General features: G+C 45.0%; 1 protein-coding gene across 1 annotated transcript in view; it reads right to left on the bottom strand.

Moving 5' to 3' along the window:
- Nucleotides 1-17,680, bottom strand: part of UNC80 (unc-80 subunit of NALCN channel complex) — a 2,761,828-nt gene that overhangs the window by 1,587,018 nt on the left and 1,157,130 nt on the right. Inside the window, exons 26-27 of the mRNA XM_078680564.1 lie at nucleotides 7,582-7,785; nucleotides 6,187-6,287 (exon numbers count right to left, since the gene is read on the bottom strand). Coding sequence (XP_078536690.1) covers nucleotides 6,187-6,287; nucleotides 7,582-7,785 — 305 coding nt within the window. The remainder of the gene's footprint in view (nucleotides 1-6,186; nucleotides 6,288-7,581; nucleotides 7,786-17,680) is intronic.

The following is a 17,680-nucleotide window of genomic DNA, read 5'->3' as shown; positions in this document are numbered from 1 at the left end:
AAAGGGTATCACCACTTTCAGTAGGAAAGTGGCAAGTGTTCTCAGAATCAGTTTATCTGGGGAATAAGTTGTTTATGGATGGTGCACGAAGAGTACATACAGTTTGTTAACACTCCTGCCTGTTGAAATGGACACTAGAAAAGCTGTTTTGATGGTCAAGAGACATAAAGGGCAGCTGTGCACAGACTTGGGATGGTGAGCACATCAAAAAAGTCAAACCTTAGTACAGGTCCCATTGGAGCATGATGAAGGGTATAGGGGGAACATGTTGGAGACCTTTGAGAAAATGGGTCACAATAGGTGACTTGAATGAGGGTAGGATGAACCAGAACCCGCAAGACAGCTAATATGGCTGAAAGATACCCTTTAGCAGTGCCCACAGCAAAGCCATGCCAGGCTAACAATAAAATAAATAACAACACCTTGGATAAAGGTGTCGAGAGGGAATCAACATTTTTGGTAGCAAACCAAGCCACAAATTTGTCCCGAAGTCAGGAGTATACTGACTTGGTTGAGGGATGTCTGGCTGCCAGAATGACATTGCAGACTTCAGAAAGGAGGTCAAAGAGTGTCAGCTGCATATTGTCAGTAGTGGCGACTAGATCTAACCAAGGTTGTCCCCAGTTGCTGAAGAGATCTTGCATCACCTCCAAGTGAAGACGCCATTTGTAAACCAAGAGGCATTGACGGCTTACTTTGTCTGCTCTGGCATTCAGAGATCCCACCAGCTATTGTATAACCAGGAATATGTCCTGATGTATCAGCCATGTCTAGAGATGCAGAGCATCCTGAACAAGGTCCACAACCCCACTCTGTCCTGGTTGTTGCAATACCACATGGCGGTGGTGTTGTGCATGAATACCTGAACCAGCCTTCCCTTGATGGAAGGAAGAAAGCCTTTCAATGCCAGGTGAATTGCTCTCAACTCCATCAAGATGATGTGTAGATGAGACGCCGCCTGGGACCAAAGTATCTGATATCCACTTGTTCCAGATGGCTACCCCAACCCAGGAGTGATGCATCTATCACCAAAGTAATTCCCAGTTGGGCAAGGTAGAGGGGTCTGCTCCAATCATGGTTTGTTAACCTCCATTTTAGATCTTCCAAAGTTCCCTATGAAATCTGGACCAGATCTGAAAGATTCCCCTGATACTGTGCCTACTGTAACTATACAGCAGTCTCAGAGTGAGTCTCTCTGAAATACAGGATAGAGGCTGAAACATCGGAATCATAGCCTAAATATTCTGGACTCGCCATTACAGAGAATAGGCCCAAAACTGTCCTGTATCCAGAACAGCTCTGATGAGAGGGAGCGTTTGAGAGAGAGTCAGGTGTGACTTAGGCACATTGATAGTGAACCCAAGCAAATGCAGGCGGTCCTCCGTAGTCTGGAGGTGGGAGTTGACTACCTGGGACGAGCCCACCTTGAACAGCAAGTCATTGAGGCAGGGGAAGATGGGAACCCTTGACCTCCACAGATTTTCTGTAACCACCCTCATTACCTTGGTGACCACCTGAGGGGCACTGGTTTGACCAAAAGAGAGCACATTAAACTGAAAATGCTTGTGGCTCACCGTGAACCAGGTAACGCATGTGGCCAGAGAGGACGTGCATATAAAACTAGGTGTCCTGCAAGTCCAGAGTTACTATCAACTCTCCAGGGTCTGAGGCGGACAGGACTTGAGCCAACGTTGTGATCTTGAATTTCTTATTCTTCAGGGAGAAGGCCTCCGTCCTTCTTAAGCACCTGAAAGTAGCGAGAATACCAACTACAGCCTACTTCTGATGCTGGCACCCTCCTGATGGCTTCTTTGGTGAAAATAACCTGCACTTCCTGAAGGAGCAGGGAGAGGTGATCCATCATCAGCCAGTCTGAGGATGATGGCATGGGATGCTGGTTGTCTAAGAAATGGATGGAGCAACCGCGCTGAACAATCTGAAGTACCCATTTGTCCAATGTTATAGACTGCCAGCAGGGCAGGTGATGTAAATCTTGCCACCAATGAGTTTCCTAAAGGGGTGTGGAGGCTGCAGCTGTCAGGGGCTAGCGTACTGGGTAGACCACTAGCTTTGTGTCCCTTGGGTCTTGTAGGAGCCGCATCTGCGTCTAAGAAAGGACAGGGGACCTTGTTGGCCTCGGTGTTTGGGCGGGAATGGATGTTGCTCGCAGCACCTATGTAGCCACGGAAGAGGCCAAAGACAGAATGTTGTTGGCTTTGGGCCATGGAAAGACCCAGCGATCAGGCAGTGGCCCGGCTGTCATTAAAGCGCTCCAGCACTGAATCTGCCTTATCACCAAATAGATGGTGCTATCAAAGGGCATGTCATTAATGGATACCTGGACATTCCCCTAAAAGGCAGTATATTTTAACGAGGCATGGGGTCTGAGTGCCAGTGAGTGATGAACTTTGTTGCAACCCTGCTTGGGCCTCCACTGAGACTGGACAGAATTTGGGCAACTAAATACCAAACTGTGTGGCTATATAGGCCTAAGAGGCATGCGTTGTTAACTGACCACAGTGCAAGGCAGACGGAATAGAACATCCTCTTGCCAAAGGTATCCAGCCTCTTGGATTCCCTATCCAGCGGTGTGGTAGGGAACACACCAGGGTCGACTTTGGACGTGGAGGCCTGGACAACCAGGCTCGCAGGGGTGGGATGCTGGGTGAGGAAAGCTGGCTCCCTAGGAGTGGGGCAATGGTGGTGGGCAATTGCCCTGTGCAAAGGAGCCTCTGTGCAGGAATTGACCCCTCTCCTGAGCAGGATATTTGTGAGGCAAGAGAGGATCTGTGGGGCAACTCCAGGCTGAAGTATCTCTGCCAAGACGTTTGTCTTAAGTGTCACTGACGGCAGCATAAGATCCAGGAATTAAGCTGCCCTCCTCACCACCATGGCAAACAAAGCTTCTTCCTCAGTAGCCTTACTATGAGGCAAGACAAGTCCCGTGTTTGAAGAGGTGTCCAGACCACTGGACCACCAGCTCCTCTTACCAGTTGTCTTTTGGGCTCATCCAAGGGGTTAAGGTAGCCATAACGATACTCAGATCCTCCCCAATCACACTCCACAAGGGTCCGTTGAAAAAATAAGTCGGAACTCAGAAGGAGGAGTTCCGGCCTGAGTCGATGTTGGGTGACTCCAATCTAAGTCCATAGCATGAGTCAGGTATGAAGATGGGGTCGGTGTAATCATGGGGCTTTGGCGGTGCAAGGGACAACGTCACTGGAACTGGCTCAGGAGAAGGTCGTGACTGGATCCTGTCTGGATCCATTACTGGTTCCAAGGGAGCCGCTGCTAGAAATCCAGTGGGAGCACCCGCCAAGCCCATGGGATCCGAAGATGCTGCAGAGGGGTTGGCCCACCCAAATAGGAGGTGCATGACCTCATAAAACGTTTAGCCCGGCAGGGGTGTCTCTGGCTCCAAGAAATTTGGGGAGGCATGACGCAGAGCAGACCTAGACACAGTTCCTGGGGTCGACACATGGGAGCCGGGCCTAGAGTGGTAACACCATTCCTGCACCTTATCTGATGACTTGGACAGGTGTTGTGAAGTTGTGTAGAGCTTCGACTTGTTAGATTTTTCCAATTGTTTGTGAGCCTCACTGAAGACTTTGAACGGGAACAGCTCAGTGAACAGACCTGGTATTTCCACACAACTGTGACCTGGAGTGGCGCGGAGTTGACTGGTGACTAGGAGCTTCGGGGATTGCTCCCGAAGTGCCTTTGGATTCATGGCACAACAGTCTTCACAGGCCTTGGAGTCATGGTCCAGCTACAGGCATCAGAGGCAAATCAGATGAAAGTCGGTCCCAGACATCTGTCCGTGAACAGGAACTACAGATTTTAACCCCACAGGTTTTTAGGGGACATTCCTGGCACAATGGAAGACAAAGGTCTAAAGAATTTGACAAAATGTCAAAAAAGCTGTCCAAAAACCGAAGATAAGTAGTTCTTTCGGGATCCACACTTATGGTGCAGAAAGAAAAGAACTGAAGTTAGCATGCTGGGGTGGCGCCTACATAGGCACTTTCGACGTCACCTTTGGCATTGATGACGTTGACTATGTTGAAACGAGCTGAACTACGCCACCTACTGGCGTGTAGAGGTATTGCTCAAACTGTCCAGATCTAGTCTGATGCCTGGGGAATATTCTGAGGTAAGGTATCTGAGACTAGGGGCCATATGTATCAAAGCAAAATGGGTTCGCACGTTTGCGAACCCATATTCGCTAAATGGTATGTATGAAACATTTTTGGTGCAAAATAAGGAATCGCTAAATTAGCCATTCCTTATTTTGCGATTGCATTTAAGGAATTGCAAATTTTGCGATTCCTTAAATGCAATGTATCAAAGAAAAAAACATTCCAAAATGCCATTAAGGAATCGCAAATTACCACCAACTTCTATTTGGTGGTAAGTTGCGAATTCTTTTAAAAAAGCATTTTTTTAAACATCAAAAGGTGCCATGTGACGCTCATACATGCCCTTAGGGCATGTATGTGCGCCATATGCGCACACATGTCATTTTCAGGGGTGCAGCAGGGTGTTCTTGAGACACCCCTGCACCCTTGAAAATATTCACAATTTGCGATTAGCAAATTGCGAATCGCAAATTTCCCCTTCATTCCTATGGGCCTCCTGGCCCATAGAAATGAATGGGAAATTATTCCTTAAATGCGATTAGCCATTTGCTAATCGCAATTAAGGAATTTTAAGGACTCGCTAAAAAGAAGCGATTTCCTACATACATACCATTTTGCGATTTCTAAATAGCGATTCCTTAAAAATCGCTATTTAGGAAACGCAAAACGCAATGTTAATTCATATGGCCCTAGAAGTCTTTATACTATCTACCTCATACTTAGAAGTTATTCTGTCATTCATTTATCTCAGCCTAAGATATTTATTCTCATCAATCATTAACATCGGCTTGCATGTGAATCTCTTGCAGTTACGGTATAATGGTAACCAGAACATCAGGTCCAGGAAATCTGTGATTCTTGAAGGTTAAGGTCTGCTTCAATTTCTGATCAACTTTGAAGGTTATCATCATACTGAGCAGATAAGATAGATGTTCTTTTATCAATGTTCCTTTGTTACCATGCTGTTGTTTTCATCAACACTAGAAGAAACCCGGAGCTTCTGAAGGTGGCATACTGTTACATCCAAGAATGGCAAGAGTTTTACTAGAAGACACAAGCATGGAAACGGCATGCTCCTTCCTCATTTGGGTGGTGTGTTGCTGAGCACTGCAGTCAGTGTGTACAGCACAGACTTCATAAGCACTTCCACACTCACTGAAATTAGAAGGGGTGTTCCTCACACTGTAAAGAGGGGCAACAGAGTAACAGAGTCCAATTCTGGACGAAGAATGTCAAAATCAGACTTCTGATTCAAATGCCTGAAAGCATAAATTTCAAGACAGAAGCACGGCCAAACCTTATAATCTGCCCTTTCAAAATTGGTGGTCTATCCCAGGACTCCTACTTGATGTGACCAAACCAAGAAGGAAGAAAGGGTTTTCCGGTGATGTCAATTTCTGTTTAAATATATATGAGGAGGCACCTACAAGTGAAGGATGCATTTGTTTCCTTATTGTTTGTCACATTCACTGGCCATTTGATTCTTTATTTGTCTCTGTAGCTGGAAATTCAACTATATTTGTTTTGGATTTGTCTTGCAATACTCTTCCTAATTACTGATGGTGCTTGTTGTATTGCTATTCACCTCTTCATTAAACAATACAAGCAATAGACAAAGTGCCACGGAAACTTTTATGTTATTCTTTGTGGGGTTTTTCCCACCTATTTGTATCCTTCTGAAAGAAACACCTTTCTGAACTATTAAGTAAAGGATGGCACCATGGCAACTGGTAGGAGTTTCCCTTTTCTTAGGCAATCAATGTGATTTAAAAGATCGTCTCAGCATTCAGTCTTTGCGTAAAACATAGCATTAGGTTATACATAGGGGGCCTAAGTTGTTGTGATTTTCACTACTTTGTAGGATTGGCATGGTTTCTGGTACCATCCACAAGCTGTCATTGGTCTCACCTGTGGTATATATCAAGAGCTAGACATAAGATTGATATTCTCCTGTCCAAACACAGGTTAAATCATTTGATTATCTCTAAAACTCATACTCATATTAAGTTGCCTGCAAACTAAAGTTGGCTTTCCATACTTTACTCACATGTAACCAAGACATGTTCCGATGGTAGCTCTCTGCTGTGCCTGTGCTGCTCAATCCCTCTGGCTCAATGCTTGGTTCACTGGTGCTCCATGGGCTGCCTTCTTCTCAAGAAGAAACATCAAACAAGTCGTCAGCTTTTTAACACTCTATTAGCCAAAAACAAGATTATTGCAGTATGCCACATTAGAAAATGCAATCCTGTCTCACAGCCCTTCTGCTCCCCACTCACGTTAGTCATCTGGTCATAATTTGGGTTATTAAATGCTGAATGTAGTTGCTAATCACAAGATCTCAATGTGTCTGAAATTACTTTTCCATTTTGTGTGAATGGTGGGCGGGGAGGGGGCAAATGAAAAAAAGCAACATGAAACACATTCGATGAAGCGCACAGATGACACAAATCATTAGATCCATGACTGACCTGCATTGACAGGGCTCTGTGGTAAGGAACCCTTCACTGGCATCACAGTCTGCTGCTTTTGCTACCCCTGGTCATGTGTAGTAGCACCAGTGAAAGGAAGCTGACAAGTATGGGGAATAAAAGGGGGAAAAAGATCCAAATTTTAAGAATTCTAATTCTACTGAACAGAGTCCATGGAGAGGTCTCAAACACTGAAACCAGAACCACATTCAGGCCATTCTTCAGTCTCAACATGAGGAATTTCTATGATGCCAAATTTTAGGTTCAGCAAAGGGTGCTGAATCAAAAGGCATAAAACTGATGGCCCTTTACCAAGGGCTGTGCACTAGATGTACAGTTCCTCATCTAAAAAGAGAACAGAAACATTTCAGAGCATTTCTAGGTATAAAACGTTTTGGTCCTTTACCGAGGGCTTGGGACTAGGTGTACACGTCCTCAGTTAAAAATAGATCATAAAAATTCAGAGCATTTCTAGGTGGAGTGTCCCAGTCCTAAATAAGGCACACTATTTGCGCACTTTGGTCTGTTCATGGAGAAGCACCTTTTAGTTTAACTATGAAGGCAGTTCTTACCTAATTGTCCATTACTAGAGACCAGGATCTCGTATGCATATACATGTGTCTTATTTTAATGACAAGAATGGAGCTTCTGTTACAATGTTACCACCCACCACAGAAAAACTGGTCATAGGAAAATTAAAGTTAAACGTCATGAGACTAAAGCACTGAATGACTTCAGGGGGTGAACACACTGATGTTGAAGCCGTTAGTGTGGAATGAATACACTGGTGGCAGGTGACCAATTAGATGAAAAAAGGGTACAATGCACCAAAGTAGGAGCAAGTGAAACAAAACTAAAGAAAAACAATTTTAGCAAGGATTGGCAGGTTGTAGTCTATACTATGGGAGAAAACTAGCGATTTTTTCATCACAACAGATTATTAAGTTTATCTAAACCACCCTTATCTGCTTTACCTATGTCAGTGACAGTGTCCCTGCTCTGGGACAACTGTAGATCCTCATTCTCGGACCCTGAGTCCTGACGTGATAGCTTGGTGCTCTTTAGGCTGCCGGCCCGGCGAAAGCTGGACAGGGAACCCCCTTTCTTCACCCGGAAACTGCGGGTTCCTTTTATCTGGAGCAGGCGGGAGCCTCCTATCCTGATCTTCCTGCTGGGAACTGTATTAAAAAAACAAAAGAGGACTTTTTTTCCCCCTCTTCATTCTTCCCCGTGTTTTAAATGCTCACCCTACCGCCTCCCTTCCTCCCTCCATCAACATTATTGTCAGCGTGTGGTGTGCTACCTTAACTTTTGATACTATAAGAAAACAATGTTCTCCTCATGCCCATAGCCATCGCCAATGCAGTTCTGTTAAGTCAGCAGGAACATATGCTACACAGTGATGTACTCAACACCTTTTACCTTGGAGATGTAGTTTACTGCAACTGGACTGGGAAGTCAGGACTTCTTTATGTCTCATGGTCCAGAGATGACCATCGAGTCCTGATGCTTCATCAAGCACATACACGACATTGATGTTGTGGCTTGCATGATCCATGTGGCATAATGATGCTGTTTATAAACAAGGGTTGAAGCAATTTTTGCCTTAGGGCAGGATGTCCACTTCATCACCAAATCCTTTAGTAATGCAGAAGAAAGGATATCTTCCCTTCTTTAAAACAACACGTTTACAACATATGCATAAAGCTAACTAATAACCAGAGAAGGACAAGTTTAAGGAAAAGTCATTTTATATCTTTTTGAACTACAGTCATTTTTTTCACGTGCAGATTCTGGACAAACAGGTGGAGGGCACTAGTCTATCTATAAGTATAATCATTCAGAGTTCAGGTTCCTTGCACAGGATTTATTTGCTTGAAATTAAATCATAACCCTAAAAACACTTTAAACATTTTAGAGACTGTGCCTGGTGGAATCGGTTAGCTCAAGTACAGTGCAGTAAGACATCAAACATATTATTGCTTGTAAATGTTTATTTTGTTTTTATTCATATATTTATAATATACCAAAACATCTAAGATGGCCTCACAATAGCAAGAAAACTACAAAAACAAAGCCCTCACTTGATAAACATTTCGACTACGTTGAAATAAGGTATTTCATGTTTTCTACGAAGCAGAGAACATTCGGGAATCAAAATGAAAATATATTTTTTTAATGGTTGAGTTTTTCCTTTTTACCTGACATGGGCAGCAAATAAGTATAATTATCCAACACATTAATTAATAGCATTGTAATTTTATACAATATGTTTTGGATTTGAAGGTTGCCTGAAAGCATACTTATAATGATTTCAGGCATCTTGAACATCCAACATTTGGAACTCTATTCTTGGACCATGTTAAAGAAGCACAAACTACTCTTATCAGGCTAAATTTACTTACAGTCTATGCACGTGGAACCAAAAATGCACTTGGGACAAGGACATGCATCCCTTTTATATCTGTTTACAAGTAAGAAGCTTTTAAGGCAGATGCAAATCAAAAGAACAAAATAACAATCCTATGGTATGAATATTGTCCTCTAAGAACAGCCTAAAAGTCACTAAATGTGCCTATTGCATTTGGAAATTGTTATTCACGTGTTCCTTAAACAGACACTTATCAAAGGCTCAACATCACTGCAACCACTGAAGAGAATGTGGTCCGTTAACTTTAGCTTTATGGAGAATGAGTTTTTCTTGTTTAACATCCTTTTCTTTTGTAGGTGGAATTGCTTAATATATATAGTCTCAGAGTTTCAGGTGAATGTTTTGAATGCTTCTAAAACTTATAACCTACTCGATTGGTTTAAGAAACGCGATTCAGCAGTTTTGCAACCTCTTCTTTAATTACAAACCAACTGCTGTTTGAACTTCAGGATCAATGTAATTCATGTTTAACCAGCCATCATTCCTGTAATCTTTGTGTGGTTTTAGCTTTTTAGTTTCATAGGAGTCTGCAATTTTTTTGTATTATTTGTTTTGACTAAGACACCGTGTACTCATACTATGTATGTATAGCAATTATGGTTGTACTGTGTTTGATAAATATTTAGATTATAAAACTAAAGTAGATAATGCTGGACAAATAAGAGAGTACAGTATCTGTATTATTGTACATCAGTCCACAAAGTTAACTACCAAGCCCTAGTACCAAATTGCTATAATCTCAAAATAAATTGAGAGGTCACTTTGTAACTCTTCTACTCTTATGCTGTCAGAAAGTACATATTTATCTTGATAGATTGTAGAACATCTGATGATTTTACCTGCTCAGTGTTGGAATACTGTAGGCCATTTCTACCTATCCTCAAAACTATTCAGCGCTATTTGACCATCCAGTCTGGTATGCCTTCTACAGCATACCGAACTCTAGTTATAATAAAAAGATTCAGAATGTACACGTTTTGGGCTCCATGCCATTGAAAGTCCTGTTGTTCTACGGTAAAGTGTAGTCTCTACCACCTTGATATAGCAATAGATTCTTCACAAATTGTTTGTTTATGAATACATTGTCACAGCCCTCTGGAATAAAAACAGATACCACCATCTCCATGAAACAAATACAGTCTAGCTAGTCATCAGAATATATCACATACAATCTTCTACTTTAAATCTCTGCACTTTCCTTCAGAAACTATCCTGAAGTTTAGATTTTCAAGAGCATTATTAGTGTACCAAACACATTTATAAATTCATTTTAAGGATCCAAAAACACCACTTCAGTGGAAGTTGGCTACCCCTAATTTCCTGTGCTTTACAAAAGAATTTGGTGATGTAGGTAGACATCTTCTGGCACAAATATGTGTCACAATGACAGCAACATTTGGTCTTGCTGATGAGTGATTTCACAACAGAGTAAATGAAATCACAAGTCATCCTCTGCGCTCACCCATGTTTTCTGAAGAAATTATGGTAACATCCGAGGCCACCATTAGTTCCAGATATCTATAGCAGATGGACAAATGCACACATGTTAAGCAATCTTCTGATTTTAATCCATAAGTGGTCCAACCCTGACCACCAGATTTAAACAGACGGTACTCTGCCCCAATGGACATCAACTGACACAAGGTGACAATGGACTTTCACGCGTCTGACCTCCACTGCTCTAAAAAGTAAACCAAATGTCTACTAAATAGGCCAATTTGGAATTACCAGTTAAAATGTAAATGTATTGAGGACCAATAAGTGTTTGCTGAGCTAAGACATGGAAAAGTCACATGGTTATTATGATTTATGAGACATAAGCTATTAAAACACAAGCATTTTCGTATCTAATACTTGGAGGCCAGAGGTGATCTGTAGATTAATAGGTCCTTTATTAAATGCCATACATGGCTGTAAGAAGTCATCCATTACTCAGGCTAAGTGTTAGTAAACCGCAAAGCAAACCCCTTCGAGTTTGTCTGCTCAATGCCATAAAAGGATGAGGCTCTTACATACCACATGTAGGGCTTTTCTAACAGCACCTATTAATTTATTATAAAGAACCTACAAATTGCTCATTAGTAGGCCACTTTATAATATCATCTAAAAAAGCCAAACAGTACGAGAACAAAATAAAAATAAAAATGAAATTCAAAAGCACAAAGGAAGCAGACATTGCCAATCCACATTGTATACATACGCACTGAAAAATTGAACTTTTAATTAATCTATCAACTAGAACGGCAAATCTTCAAATGTTATGGATTGAGAATAAAGTTTCATTAAAGACACGAAGGCTAACATTATGCATTAAACCTTTCATTGCCACTCCAGCAGCACCTTTAAAGAACTTTACAAAAACAAACTTCAGTCTAGAACCACAAAACCATAGACCATAAGTAATCCCCTCATAGAAGAACACTCTTCCTTTTTAAATGCGACATACTATCATCCCTTGCCCCTGTAATCCTTTCTCCATTGTTCTTACTGTGCATCTAAGAATAACAAACAAGTCATCAACATGTATCTATTATCATGTATACATCTCCTGTAAATTTCAAAAACTGTTATTCCATCAATAAACTTCAGATACATTATACTTTCTATTCTTTCTTTTTATTTTCCCATTTTTAATATTCTTCCCAAAGGGGAAGTGGTGGGAGGGATAATGTTAGCCTCCATGTCATTAATGAAATCTTGATTCTCTATTCATAACATTTGGAGAACTGGCATTTCATTTCAAGACCATACGCTATCATTATGCATGTTGAAAGACCTTCAACACCACATCTGACACATGTTTTACTGGGCTAAAGCAATGCTTTACAATCGGCCGTTTTAAGAATTTCCTCCAATCTTACACCAGACAAAATAACACTTTCCCTGCCACAGCACCTCTTAAAGAATGTGCCTTAAACATCTATACCTGCTAGTTCCATTAACCACTTAATCCATCTAACAGTTGTACCGGTACTCACTGCACCACATGGCTTAACATAACATATCAGTAATTGATTATCCCCATCTCTTCTGTACTCCATAATTATATTCTCATACTCAGACAAGCATTCTACCACACATAAATTCCTCTCTTCAGGGAAACTTGGATAAAAGATAGACTCAGACATGGTCTTTATCCTTTTCCAGATTTCAAAATATACACCATCTGGACCATACATTTTGCTACTCATCGCCAAAGTTTTCACAACTGTTACTCTTCTGCATGATCAAACATAATAGAGTTGACAACTTTTCTGTAAGGTCCTTTAAATCCAAATATATATTCACTATCCAGGATTCTAATAAAAAAAGTTGACTTCTCATAAAACATCATAGCTTGCCTTAGGTGGCCTTCCTCACCTCACCTCGGTGGTTTCTCCGATTCTGAAGAAGTCTTCTTTGGATCCTTTGAAACCCGAGAACTACCGCCCTATCTCATTACTCCCTTGGCCGGCGAAAGTTACGGAGGCCCATGTTAATCTGGCCCTTTCAGACCACCTTACTCGGGCCAATGTCCTGGACCCCACGCAGAACGGCTTCCGTGCTGGTCACAGCACGGAGCCGGCCCTTCTCGCCATGGTGGAGCATTTGCGTGCGGTGCTGGATGCGGGTCAGACGGCGGCGCTTGTACTATTAGACCTCAGCGCCGCCTTTGACACCGTCTCTCATCGCATTCTGCTGCACCGTTTGGAGGAGATTGGCATCGGGGGGCCTGCTCTGCAGTGGTTCCGCTCCTTCCTCGACAACCGCTCTTTCTGCGTGGCCATCCCACCTTATCAGTCCAAATTCCATCCTCTGGCTATGGGGGTTCCGCAGGGCTCCTCGCTGAGTCCCACGTTATTCAACCTCTACGTGAGACCGCTGGCTGAGGTCGTCAAGCAGTGGGGCCTGACTATGGTTTCATATGCTGACGACACTCAGCTGGCGGTTACTCTCAGTGGGGATGCGGATTTGGATGCCCCTAGGTTTCAGAATGGACTGAAGGCGGTGGCCAGCTGGATGACTGCGAATTGTCTCCAGCTTAACGCTAGTAAGACAGAAATCATGATTGTCGGTAAGCGAGCGGAGCTCTGGGGGGACAGGTGGTGGCCTCCGGAATTGGGACCATCTCCGACTCCGGTCTCTGAATTAAAAAATTTGGGAGTTTGGCTAGATTCTAGCCTTAACTTTGTTGGCCATACAAAGAAAACTGCGGCCTGCTGCTTTGGTGTGCTGCGGGGCTTAAGACCCGTCCTTAAATTTTTTGATGCCCCGACCAGGCAGCTGGTGATACAGGCGACGGTAATCTCCCGGCTTGATTACGCCAGCTCTCTCCTGGTGGGGGCTAACCAGGCAGAAATCACTCGCCTGCAGCGCGTTCAAAATGCTGCCGCTAGAGCGATAGTTGGCTTGCCTAGATTCTGCCCTGTTTCTAACATCCTCCACTCCCTGCATTGGCTGCCGGTGAGGATGAGAATCCAGTTTAAGGTCTTATGTTTGGCCTTCAAAATTCTGAAAGGCACTGCCCCCCAGATCCTGACCAATCTTTTATCTTTGTATGTTCCGTCTCGCTCTCTCCGATCTTTGGGCCAGGCTCTCGCCATAGTTCCCCGGTTTAAGCTTTGTCGTGCCGGTAGCCGTTCCTTTCGAGTGAGTGCTGCGGTTATCTGGAACTCTCTCCCGGTTGAGATCCGTTTGTTGGAGGATCTTCTGCAGTTCCGTAAGGCTATCAAAACCTTCTTATTTTAACTCTGCCCCATAGTTGCTTTTTTGCTCCTGTTGTTAGCGGTGTTGTGTTCTATCTTGTCATGCGCCAGGACGCTCCTTTGCTGGAGCAGCTGCGCGCACGATAAATACCCGAATAAATATATTCTACATGCCATAACGTTCCATCCTACCGACCTACCATCTACTTGAACATTTCCTGCTGAAATAGCTGATCTGTAACAATTCATAGTTCTGTAACCCAAACCTTTCTCAAATTGTTTCCACCAAAATATGAACCACCTCTACTGTAGAAGCCTCCGAGGGATCCAAACTCCTCTCTATGCATCAATATGCCCAAATTCTTCATATTCCCCTATATCTTTTTCTTGTCCCTGGTGCCCTTACTCCGTGAGTAATTCTGCTGGCCTGAACGACAGTCCCTTGAAATATTCAGATCTCCTGACTCTTTAAATACAAGATGGCGGGGGAGCAACAGCAAGCCTAAGGAGCTCTGCTCGCCGAGGCAGACAAAGGCATTTCCTTCCGGCCTCTGGGACCCTGGCATGACTGGGCAGGGGCGCCTAAGCACCGGAGACGACCCAAGGCCATACTTGATCTCTGGGGGATCCCGGGTGCAGCGGAGCAGGTGTGACGCAGCAGTCACCCTCCAGGCCGGAGAGCTCTGGGGAGGGCCGCTGGAGGCAGTGAGATGACATGGCCGCGAACTGCCTGAGCCGCGGAGCCGGAGACTGGGGCATGGAGAGATGGCCTCCCAGATGGGCGCAACAGCAGTCGGAGGAGTGAGAAAGGAATCCCAGACTAAGAGGTGACTGGACTCCCCCCGTGAGTGAGATTGCGGCCTACATGCCAGAGCTCATCCCCACAGCGGTGATCCGAGGACCTGGCCCGTCTGGATCTGCAGCAGGAAGTGCCGGCGTTTCGGCAGCCCCGGCACTGGATGGAAGACGGCGTGCTCTCTGTAAAGACCTGGTAATGAAGCAAAGACTGCAGCGGCTCCCGGGAAGACTGTTTTGGTGCATACGGTGAGCGCAACTGCCTGGGCTCCCCCTCTCCCTGCGCACCACCCCAGAGCCACGAGGGAACAAATGACTGCATTGGCGTGTCCTCCAGGGTGATCTGAATGGGCACCAAGGCCAGATAGGGGAAGATCTGCTAATACCTGTGTGAGGGCCAGGGAGTAATTGAGTGAGAGGAGCATTGCTCCAGACACAGCAGGTCATGATTGAGGGGCACAGACTCTGCACTAAAGAACGCTTCCGCAGATAAGGAGGCAGCGTGGAGACACGGTTAGTGTACCCCTAGATGGCGACAAGAGGGGAAAACCTGTGGCACAGTGGTGGGAGGGAGCCATGGACAAGGGAGCAACAGCTGCAGGAGATCACTAGACACGAAAGCCTGACCTACCTGGAGAAATTACATCAGCTTGGGTGCCCTGGTGGAGCATCACCAACTGCGGGCGAGGCAGTGGTGGTAGGCCCAGGACGCTGGATGTGTGGTGCACGAGAGCTGTTCAGGCCTAGCCAAAAGGGGGAGAAGACCCAGCCCCTGCCCACGCATCTGGTCCTTTGAGCTCAGAGGTTCCTGAGATGACTTCCCTTAGAACGAAAAAAGGCTCTACAATCTAAGACCTCCTACAAAAGTTTGCCTCTAAGAAAGCAGAAATGCATGGGACGGACCAGCTCGCCGCAGACAAGAAGGCGGAGACCACAGGCGACTCAGCTATGGACCCATTACAAGGGGCTTTCTGGAGCAACTCTTCGACTCCTTGAGGGAAGATTTTGCAGCTCTTCGCCAGGAAATGGCCTCTGACGTTAAGCTGCTCAAGGCAGACGTGCAGGAGATTGGTGATCGGTGGACTCCCTGGAGCGCGCAGGCGATCGCAGATATAAGGCGCTTACGGAACAGGTCCAAGAGTTATTAGAGCTAAAAGAGCGCAATGATGAGCTTCATCTCTGTGTGGAGGACTTGGAAAACCATTCCTAGAGGTCCAAAATCCACCTCAAGGGAGTGCCACTGCAGGCAGATGAACGGAAAGTGGAAGATTGGTTGGTGCGCTACTTCCGACACGCAGCCCCAGAGCTCAGAGATGAAGAAATTATTTTGGATCACATACACCGGGCCGGGTCAGCAACAAGATATTCTTACTTGTCTCCACTCAAACAGGCAGAAAGAACTCATTATGAAGGCCACAAGGGACAAGGCAAGAAATATATTTGAAGGCCTTCAGGTCGGCGTGTACCAAGATCTCTCCCCTCTCACCCTACAATGCCAAAGGGCATTGCGGCCGCTTACTTCCCTCTTGAGAGACAAAGGAATCTGCTATCGATGGGGTCACCCCTTTAGCCTGTCATTCATGTGGGATAAAGAATTGCGTATTGTGAAATCCCTGAAAGAGGCGAGGGACATACACAGCGACAATCTGGTTGATGAGGAGTTGGAGAGCGGACAATGGTCGATGGCAATGCCCTCAATGTCGGCTAATCCGAGAAGATGCCCGAGGACGGGGAGAGTGAAGCCCACACAGCCCACAGAGCTCGAAAAGCAGCAAGAGAGAGAGGCTTTGATCCGTAGACTGCGGGCGGAGGGGACTCTGGATAGCCTAAGAGTGACTGAGTATCGAGGTCCTGCAGTTGGCTCGGCTAACACACTGTTAGCCTCAGGAAGGGTTCCCAACCTCAAAGAAGTCGGCCACGGCGTAGAGCCCTACGTACGAGAGAGAATGACCGATCGTCGTATAAACGGACCCATGCACATTGTTGTGCCTTGTTGTTGGAGGGCTCTGTTCATGCTCTCGACCTGTGAGATTATTGTTCTACGCTATTTTCTCTTTCTTTAAAATGTTTCTGCTCCATTCTCACGATTCTTGTTAGGGTTAGAGGTAGGCCTTCAGTTGGGGAATATCAGGTGGTCCCGGGGTGGGGAGGGCGCTCTGGGGATGGGGCGGGGGGGTACCAGAGAGCTGATGGGAGGAGAGACGGGGTAGGATTCGGGAGGACTGGGGTTTACTGTCAAAGTCCGGGCGGCACACCATAGGCTCAATGTCACCCCTTAGCCACATGCCGATACTCGGGTGCTATTGTCTCTCTTGAGAAAACTGAAATGTGACGTCTGCCTCTTACAGGAGACCCACTTATTGAAAGCAGATTGGAAACGCCTCCACTCCAGATGGTTCGCAAGGCAACACTTCTCTTCACCTGGAGACTAGAAGGCAGGAGTAGCAGTTTTATTTGCCACTCAGTTCCTGGGCAGGGTTTTGGGCACACAAGTAGAGGTATTGGGCAAAGCTCTGGCCTTGAAGGTGGACATAGGGAACCACGCCTACACCATTGCTACTATATATGGCCTGAACGAGCGACAGGAGGAGTTTCTCAATGACACCTTGAATGCTATTCTGGAATCACCAGACGAGGACTTTGTCATGGGGGGATTTTAATATAGTACATGATGCACAGCTGAACCGTTCCGTACAAGGACAGGGACACAAGCGGTATTATCTAATGCCATGTGGTAAAATCTGAAGGACCTGGTTTTGACGGTTGTGTGGTGACAGAGATACCCTAGCGCTAGGGAGTACACATGCTTTTCAGCAGGCCACCAAACGTATGCCCACATAGATTGGTTTTTAAAATCCCCAAGAGTCACAAAAGCCACAGAGGGGTCACTATAGGAACCACAGCCCTTTCAGACCACTCACTAGTAAATTTAATGTTGCACATTCAAGGGGGTCCCCCAGGACGCGGGCAGTGGAGACTCAACCATAAACTGCTCACTTACGAGGCCAATGTTAAAGAAATACGGGCGACAATCAAGTCATATTTCGAGCTTAACGAGGACGGGGCATCCTCAGTCTCTCTTTTGTGGGACGCCTTCAATACGGTTGTAGAAGGCCAATTTTTGAAATAGCGCCAGGTATTATTAAAAACAGAAAAGAAAAA

Source organism: Lissotriton helveticus, chromosome 3_1, assembly GCF_964261635.1.
Source record: "Lissotriton helveticus chromosome 3_1, aLisHel1.1, whole genome shotgun sequence".
Lineage (NCBI taxonomy): Eukaryota > Metazoa > Chordata > Amphibia > Caudata > Salamandridae > Lissotriton > Lissotriton helveticus.
The sequence above is the reverse complement of the archived record's forward strand: the minus strand, read 5'-3'. Positions and strand labels throughout refer to the sequence as shown.